This window comes from Balaenoptera acutorostrata, chromosome 15 (assembly GCF_949987535.1).
Source record: "Balaenoptera acutorostrata chromosome 15, mBalAcu1.1, whole genome shotgun sequence".
Taxonomy (NCBI): Eukaryota; Metazoa; Chordata; class Mammalia; order Artiodactyla; family Balaenopteridae; genus Balaenoptera; species Balaenoptera acutorostrata.
Genome location: NC_080078.1, coordinates 62,439,027 through 62,448,582, shown reverse-complemented (window position 1 = coordinate 62,448,582; position 9,556 = coordinate 62,439,027). Strand labels below are relative to the sequence as shown.

At 41.8% G+C, this 9,556-nt stretch overlaps 1 protein-coding gene across 1 annotated transcript; it reads left to right on the top strand.

Annotated features, from left to right (window-relative positions):
- The first annotated feature begins 305 nt into the window (after positions 1-305).
- Positions 306-1,467, top strand: DEFB121 (defensin beta 121). Its single transcript, XM_028169271.1, has 2 exons — positions 306-363; positions 1,340-1,467. The coding sequence occupies exons 1-2, from the start codon at positions 306-308 to the stop codon at positions 1,465-1,467; spliced, it is 186 nt and encodes a 61-aa protein (XP_028025072.1).
- Positions 1,468-9,556: the final 8,089 nt, after the last annotated feature.

Below are 9,556 nucleotides of genomic sequence, written 5' to 3'. Positions count from 1 at the left end.
TTGGCTCCCCAGAAGCCAAAAACTCTCAAAGGCAAGGCTGTGTCTTCTTTTTAACTTCTCTTCCCCCTCTCCTGGCCGCCTCTGGAAGAGCAGAAAATTGTGGCGTATTCAACAGCCATTCAACCAATGTGGTTGATTACTCATCTGTCTAATCTTAAATGACTGTTCCCTTTCTGGTTCACCAATCATGGCTCTGCCATGCTCCTTGGGGCAATAAATACCAGTCTGGACTGGTTGCCCAGAATGGAGACCTCTGTCTGTCTTGCCAGCCAAGAAACCTATCTCTACCTGAGCTCCCACCATTCATGAAGTTCCTTCGTCTGATTTTGACTGTTACCCTGCTCCTGGTCCAGGTCACCCCAGGTAACCAGGATCTCTCCCAAGGGGCAGTGGGTCAGAGGACCTGATGCATATTCAGGGAACTCTGGGGGCTTTATAGCTTAGGCTGGGAGAATGGCCTTGGGCAGGGAGAATGGCCTTTGGATACCTCTCTAGCCAAGGGGAATTTTGAGTTCCCTGGTGCTGATTTTTTCAGTACTATTAGTTGACCACTCTGACCTTCTCTGTGGTTGGCTCTGGAGAAGTTGAACATGATGATGGTGAGGTGGGGCAGGTACATGGAGGAGAGAGACTTGGACATAGAGTATAGAGGAAGTGGGAGCTTTTCCAAAAACATTCCTTGCGAGAATTTGAATTTTGATCAATTGCCTCTATGAAAATGGTTCCTTAATTTCTGATTGTTTGAGGATTCTGATTCCACTCTCTCAGCCAACCTCAATTTATCTGGGCTACTTTAGGTTGTAGTTTCCCCAGAGCAGCTGTTCCTAATTATTTCAGCTCATTAAGACCAGTGAAAAACTCTGGGATGTTGTGGAGAAGAGTTTTACAGATAACCAAGAAGACTTGCAGACGTCCTGAGGGGTGTATTTCAGATTACTGTCCCCTTTCATTAATATGATCAGAGACGGTATCCAAGGGCAAAGGGAAAAGATGGTTAGTTGATACCTGGGCACCTGTGTACCTTATAATATGGTGGAGATGAAAGCCTGGAGAGAGGGTTCCTCTTGCCTCCCCAAAGGCCAGGGAAGGGAAGCTGACTAGTAGGTCCCAGGCCACTGAGTGGGGAGAATTTTGGGATTGTGACTGGGGACACAAGTGGGGAAAGAAAAGGTAGTGACTATAATCTCCCTTAAACCTGGAGGATGCCTAATGAGGGCTTCTTCCTCATGTCTTCTTATTTCCCTTTACTGTCTTTTCTACTGGGCTTTGGCCTCCCCCTTCCCCAGCCCTCTGTTTATTTCAAGACTGATCCGTCCCTCTCCTTTCCTTTTAATTTCAGCCATGAAGTGTTGGGGTAAGTTGGGAAGATGCAGAACAACGTGTGAGCAGAATGAAGTGTTCTATATATTTTGCAGGAATGAGGTTATGTGCTGTGTAAATCCCAAGTATGTACCTGTTGGAAACTGAATCCTCAAACATGGCTGGAAGATTGGGATAAATTTCTGTGGTCTGATACCTCATCTAAACTTGAGTCTAACATCATTGGACCCTACAGTTCTGTTAAATCATTCTTTACTGTACCCTGTTTGTGCCTGGCAGTTCTACCCAGTTATATTTAGAAATATTATGTTTTATATATAATTTATATACACTATATTCAGAAATAAATAAGGAGTGAAGTAAGGTGCATATGGGTATTAGGGAGAACAGTATGGACCAGTAAGTGGTAATAATCTCAGTCTTGCCCATAGCTCTCAGCCTGCTGGCCCATGGATGGTCACAGAGGATATAAATAAGGAATGTTCATTCTGTTTGATTCTTGTTTTCTAGACCAGCACTGCCAATAGAATTTTCTGCAACAATAGAATTGTTCCATATCTGTGTTGTCCAATATGGTAACTACTAGCCACATTTGGCTATTAAGCATTTGAAACGTGGCTAGTGTGAGTGGGGAGCTGAAATTTTAATTTAATCTATACTTAAATGTACATAGCTAAATGTGGCTATTGGTTATTGTATTGGACAGTGTAGTAGCTTTAGAGTCTAGAGATATAAAGCAGAGGCAGGTTATGGGGCTCAATCTCTGGGTATTTTAGGGGAAGTCAAGGAGGCAAGCTAGGGTCTGTGAGGAACACATTCTTAGTCTGCTGTTTCTCTTTCTCTACTTTTACACCAAAGGCTGCAACTCCTCTGATAATACTTGCAGTTCTGTCTTGTTAGGGACTCCAGGAATGTGCCATTCACCACGGAGAGAGTTGGTATCAGGCCCCATGTGGATTCCTGCTCCATCCCTTTCCTTTCCCCCTAGTTGGGGCTGCATGGTGTTGAACTGCTGGCTAGTCCTTTTCCAGGACTGATCCTGAACTGAGACAACAGGGATTTTACTGTCTCCAGCTCCGTGACTTGGGTCATGGTTCCAAGTATTCCCAACCCATTGCTACTTACCTGACTAATCAAAAAGAACTGATTCCTTATCCTGAGTTGGAAAGTTCTGTCCGGAGTTACCTGTCTACTATCCAGTCCCTTCATCTGAGAACACTGAAACTGGCCTCAGGCTTATGGCTTGACTCAGTCATCCCTAACACGCCTTTTTGATGAGTACCTCCAGCCTTAGTGTCTAAGTATCACTGCAGCTGTCAAAGGATGAGTATTGGATTCAGGATCAGAAGATCTGGCTTCAAGTCCTTGCTTGATCGCACATCAGATGCATGATCCTAGGCAAACCATTTAATCATCTCTGTTTTATTTTCTCATCTATAAAACAAGGATTTATCTTACCCAAAGCACAGGGATATTGTGAGGATTAAATGAAATAACAGGAAAGTGCCCAGTACAGAGTGTAGCACACATTCGATTCCGATAAATGTAAGTTGAATCTAGATTGATCTGACTCCCTAATTTTCTCCTTTTAGACTCTGCATAGAAATACCCTGACTATAAAAACTTAAGATCCTCCTTCCCCAATTTGTCCCAACTCCAACTTGCCAGATTGAATCACTCTTAAAATTGAAATGAAGCCCTTGACCTCACTACTTTTTCACTGATCATCTCAACCTCCTGACTCCACTTCCCTCTGTACTCAGGTTGGATATCATGATTTAGCCCTATAACAATTCTTTTTGCAGACAGTCTCAACTTCCATGTTCCACATGCTTAAAATATTCCCAGTTTGGTGGAATGCAACCACTTGCTTGGCTTCTCCATATGTATACTCTATCAGCTAATTATTCTTGGAGAAAATTATCTAACTGGCCTCACTGATTTTATAGGAAATTCAGGGCCTCAAACCTCAAATAGCACTCAACACTTTCCCACCTAATCTTTTGATTTCTTCTAGGAAGCTTGACTTCTCACTCTCCAAAATCACTATTCCATGAGTTTTCCTTGCTCCTCAATTTTCTATTACTTCCTTTCTCTAAAATATTACTCCTTGACTCATATTTTGAGAAAATGGAAACAACTCCTTCATCTTCTTTTGACTAGGTCTACATATTCTTTCATCTGGTTCTACAACTCCTGTCTTCCTTTTGTTTATGATGGAACAATGATGCCTGCTCCTGAGAAACCAACCCCTCCACTTGTCCACACCCCCTTTATTCTACCCTACTCAAGGACTTCATCTTCAATTATTCTCTTCATTCTCCACCTCTCTACTGGACCATTTCTATCATTATACAAAGATGTTCTCGTACCTCCCATCTCAAAATAAAACATCCCTTAGTCCCATATCCCTCTCTGGACTATGCCCCATTTCTTTGCGATTCTTCAAAGAAAAATTTCTCAAAATGCTGTCTGCCTTCACTTCCCTACTTTCTTATTTCGCATTCACTTTTCAACTCAATTCAATTTGGCTTTAACCTGGCCATTGAAACTTCTCTTGTAAAGGTCACTAATTATCTCCAAAGTTGCCAAACTCAATACAGGTATCTCTATTTTTCTTTCATTGACTTCTGAGCAGTATTTGACATAGGGGCCACTACTTCCTCATTGAATTGCTTTCTTGCCTTGACTTCTGAGTTACCAGACTCTTAGTTTGCCTTTAATTGGCCAGGCAATTTCTTTTGTCTTCTATCTATGCTCTTCCTTCCCTCCTTCCGAATCACCAGGGCTTCTTTCTATTTTTCCACCCCTCCCCCCAACTGGTGCTTTTAACACCTTCCATATGCTGATCACTTCCAAATTCATATCTCTAACCCCAAACTTTCTCAAGCCTCTAGACTGATATATCTGCCTCCTTAAGTGATATCTCCATTTGGATGCCTAATGTATCCTCTTGGTGGGGACCTTGCTTCACCAAGCCTTGTTACTACCCTATTATTTCCCTTTTCAGTAAATAGTAACAACATATACCAGTTGCTCCCAACCTAGAAGTCATCCTTTGTTCCTTACTTTGCTTCACTGCATTCAATTTATCAGCAAGTCCTATGGCTGTGCCCTCGAAATATATCTGAAGACCATCCATGCCTTTCCATCTAGTTCAAGTCACTGTTATCTTTTTTCCTAGTTTTCTTTTTTTTTTCTTTACTTTTTATCATATATCCGAGTATAGTTGATTAACAATATTGTAATAGTTTCAGGTGTAAATTAAAGTGATTCAGTTATAAATATACATGTATCTATTCTTCTTCAAATTCTTTTCCCATTTAGTTTGTTACATAATACTGAGCAGAGTTCCCTCTGCAAGGTTGCTATACTGTAGGTCTTCGTTGGTTATCCATTTTTTAAAAAAAATTTATTTATTTATTTATTTGATTGTGCCAGGTCTTAGTTGTGGTCTGCCTGCTCCTTAGTTGCAGCAGGTGGGCTCCTTAGTTGTGGCTCGTGGGCTCCTTAGTTGTGGCATGTGGGCTCCTTATTTGTGGCATGCGAACTCTTAGTTGTGGCATGCATGTGGGATCTAGATAGCAGTGTGTACATGTCAATCCCAAACTCCCTAACTATCCCTGCCCCCACCCTTCCCCACTGGTAACCATAGGTTTGTTTTCAAGTCTGTGAGTCTGTTTCTGTTTTGTAAATAAGTTCATTTGTATCATTTCTTTTTAGATTCTGCATGTAAGTGATGTCATACGATATTTCTCTTTCTCTGTCTGACTTACTTCACTAAGTATGACAATCTCTAGTTCCATCCATTTTGCTGCAAATGGCATTATTTCATTCTTTTTAATGGTTGAGTCATATTCCATTGTATATATGTACCACATCTTCTTTATCCATTCCTCTGTTGATGGACATTTAGGTTGCTTCCATGTCTTGGCTGTGTAAACAGTGCTGCAATGAAGCCACTGTTATCTTAATCTGAATTTCTACAATAGTTTCCTAACTAGTTTCTTGTTTAATCCTCTAATTAATTTTCCACAGAGCAGCCAAAAGGTAAATTATATCCTGTCACTGTTCTGTCTAACACCAAACTATGGCTTCCCTCTCCAGTTTGCCACAGTCTTCACCACTCCCTAAAGTTTCCTTGATGAAGAAGCTAAGTATCAAGAGCAGCACTAAAACTCCAAAGTGATGACTCTGGCATACCATGGTAATACATCTGACCTTCTCCCTTCATGTGTGTTACTTGCCTGTCACTGAAGGCAAGTGAACTTGAGGCTTCAGATTTGCAATAGATGTGTTTCTGTGAAGTATTGGGGGAAATATCATTTACAAATCAAACTCCATCTGAAATGCATGTAGTTTGCTATTCAGTGAAAGCAACTGTAACTATAAATGACCTCTTTTGTAGATCAAATGAGCACACTTGATTATATTTCTATTGCCTTGACAAGAGCTACATATTAGCTTGGCATATAATTCTGAGAGCTTAATTTGACTTTTTATTTATTTATTTTTGGCTGAGTTGGGTCTTCGTTGCTGCGTGTGGGCTTTCTCTAATTGCAGCGAGTGGGGGCTACTCTTCATTGCGGTGCATGGGCTTCTCATTGCGGTGGCTTCTCTTGTTGCAGAGCATGGGCTCTAGGTGTGCGGGCTTCAGTAGTTGCAGCACGCGGGCTCAGTAGTTGTGGCACATGGACTCTAGAGAGCGTGGGCTTCAGTAATTGCAGTGCATGGGCTCTAGGGAGTGTGGGCTTCAGTAGTTGTGGTGTGTGGGCTCAGTAGTTGTGGTTCGTGGGCTCTAGAGTGCAGGCTTAGTAGTTGTGGTGCATGGGCTTTGTTGCTCCGTGGCATGTGGGATCTTCTCAGACCAGGGATCAAACCTGTGTTCCCTGCATTGGCAGGTGGATTCTTAACCACTGTACCACCAGGGAAGTCCCAATTTGACCTATTAAAATTCTATAAAAGTTTCTTCCTTTTATTATTATGACATTTACTTTTGCACAGCGGAAGCTTGGGTTCAGTGTGACTGTTCTTCCTTTGCAAGTAATCTGTTTGGCTTTCTCTTCCTGCATGGATAAGACCACATTTCTTATGCAATTTTTTAAATTTAATTTTTTATTTTATATTGGAGTATAGTTGATTTACAATGTTGTGTTAGCTTCAAATAAAACTGTTACCAAGACAAGTTGAAGATAGAGTAACATTAAATTAATTTTTGCCAGGGATATGGCAAGCTCATTAGAGCTGTAGATCTAGACATTTTTTTCCACCCTAGAAAGTTTTCCTTTTTGCATATAGTTTAAAAAAACTTTGATTGGTACATAAATTTCATATAAAGTTTACCCATGCTAAGTGATATGGTTCAATGATTTTTAATTTCAGAACATTTCCATCATCCCCCAAATTTCCTTTGTACTCCTTTGCAGTTAATCCCTGCTCCCACCCTCCAGCTCTAGCCGAGCCAGGAATGTACTTGCCCCAGTCATGACCTCAACCTTGGACAGGTATTGGCTCTCCTTAATCATTCATCACTGAGGTCATCACTCCCACCAACAATGCCACTGGACATGGGTGTTCAGGCCTTAAATTTAAATGTCATCCTTGATTATCATATCTAACAAAGTTCTTTATATGAATGCCAATGTCTTTCTTAGCACTTCTCAAAAATCAGTAATTATTTTGTTCATTTACCCGTTTCTTATCGGGAGAATTTGGATTTCATGTTATCAGGGTCCTTGTCAGTTTTGCTCATCATTCCATTCTTGGAGTGAAACACATTAGGAATGTAATAAATATTTGCTAAATCTATGAATATTTAAAGCTCAAGAAGGTCACCTTTTCACTCAGACAGGCATCCCTTCCCAAATCTCATGCTTTACCATCATCTGAGATGCAAGACTTTGGATGCCGCCCCCTTCACTTCTCACATCAAGCCAGCCCTCAAAGCTTCTTGTTTCTTCCTCTGTGGTATCTTTGTACAACCCCACTTTCCCTCACTGTTTTCGGGGCTGTTCTCTCACCTTGGTCTCTCATTAGCATCCTCCCTCCTCTTTTCTCATACTCCAGGTCTTTTATCCTGAGTTTTGCTGCTGATCTCTTAATCTCCCTGCCAGGTCACATTCTGGCATCCAATCTCACAAGTGTTCCTTGTTGAATAGAGCAACGTTTTCTCAAGCTATTTGATGATGAAACACCTTAAATTTATTATTGGATGTAATGGTTAGAGTTCATTAGAGACCAGTTTAAGCAGAAAGGGCATTTCTTGGAAGGATAACATGTAACACATAGAACTGACTGGAAGTCTAGACAATTGGAAGGACCAAGGGGGAGTGGGGAGCAGAAATAATGTACCAGGATCCCACCACCAGCATTGCCATCTTGGAAATGGACACCAGCATCACACATGGACTCTTGCCTGAATTTCTCCTGCAGTGGCTCTGCCTGCTGCCCATATGTGAGTATGTCCTCCACCTTCTCTGTGGTTTAGATTTAGTCCTTTATGATTCAAAGTTTTTTGTTGAAGCATCCAGTTGGCTGAGCCTGGGTTGTGTGCCTGCCTGCTAATTCCCAAGGTGGCACAAAAAGATTTGCCTTCCATCAAGACCCAAAGAATGGAGAATTATTCCCCGATGGAAAGGGGTTCAGATGCTGAGTGTCCAAAGATGCAGCAAGTGATCACTACTAGGGACTATTACCCTGAAGCCTTTCCCTTTCCCTGGAGTGTTTTCCTTTCCACTTTGACCTTTCTGATTGCCAGGGCCAGGACAAGGGAGAGGAGAGGAAGGTGCCTAGAGTGCAATGTAGAAGGAGGCACTCGCTCTCAGGGTTGTGCAAGTGTCTCCTTACACGTTGCATCCTAGGCACCTTCTTCACCTCACCCTAGTCCTGACCTTGCCAATTGCATCCTGCACTTCCCCTTTTCAGCACCCACCACACTTGTACTTATTTCAATGTTTGTCTTTATGACAGACTGTAATCTCCAGGAAGACAGAGATCACAGCTGATTTATTTTCTCTATTCCAGAACAGAATCTGGCATAAACTGGGGATTCAACCAATATTAGTTTAACAATTGTCTGACTTAATGACTTACATGTTTGGCTTAAAATAGACAGCAGAAATGGCCTCACAAGAAAATTCCCTCTTTCAGGCATGGCTTCACAAAGGAATAGTATAAGTGTCTGATATTCAATAACCATGGAATGATATTAAAAATACATATTGAGATTATAAGACACTTAGCAGGGATGGGTGACAGTCACACTGTCCATCACTGTGATGCATTGGTCAATGCTTCCATTATTGCTGAGCAGATTGAAAGGCATGCTTTTGTGAGTCAGCTGACGTCTTCTCTGAATATCTGGAGTTCTTGAGGATATCATGCCTTGCCCTAAAAGAAAAGTTATTGCATATTGATGAGATCAGTGATACAAAAGTATTTAGTATTTTTCACAAAATTTATTTATTTAATTTATTTATTATTGGCTACGTTGGGTCTTCGTTGCTGTGCGTGGGCTTTCTCTAGTTGTGGCAAGCAGGGGCTACTCTTCGTCGCGGTGTGTGGGCTTCTCACTGCAGTGGCTTCTCTTGTTGTGGACCATGGGCTCTAGGCTCGTGGGCTTCAGCAGTTGTGGCATGCGGGCTCAGTATTTGTGGCTCACGGGCTTAGTTGCTCCGCGGCATGTGGGATCTTCCTGGGCCAGGGCTCGAACTCGTGCCCATTGCATTGGCAGGTGGATTCTTAACCACTGCACCACCAGGGAAGTGCAGTATTTAGTATTTTTAAAGTAAACATTGTGGCAGTAAGTCAGAAAGAGAAAAACAAATACCGTATGCTAACACATATATATGGAATCTAAGAAAAAAAAAAAAGGTCATGAAGAACCTAGGGGTAAGACAGGAATAAAGACACAGACCTACTAGAGAATGGACTTGAGGATATGGGGAGGGGGAAGGGAAAGCTGTGACAAAATGAGAGAGTGGGATGGACATATATACACTACCAAACGTAAAATAGATAGCTAGTGGGAAGCAGCCGCATAGCACAGGGAGATCAGCTCGGTGGTGTGGTTTGTGACCACCTAGAGGGGTGGGATAGGGAGGGTGGGAGGGAGGGAGATGCAAGAGGGAAGAGATATGGGAACATATGTATATGTATAACTGATTCACTTTGTTATAAAGCAGAAACTAACACACCATTGTAAAGCAATTATACTCCAATAAAGATGTTACAAAAA

Excerpts from the sequence above, each read along its gene's own strand:
- DEFB121 (XM_028169271.1), top strand. The coding sequence starts at position 306 with ATGAAGTTCCTTCGTCTGATTTTGACTGTTACCCTGCTCCTGGTCCAG. Across the intron at positions 364-1,339 it reads CCTGGTCCAGGTCACCCCAG|CCATGAAGTGTTGGGGTAAG; the intron begins GTAACCAGGATC and ends TTTTAATTTCAG.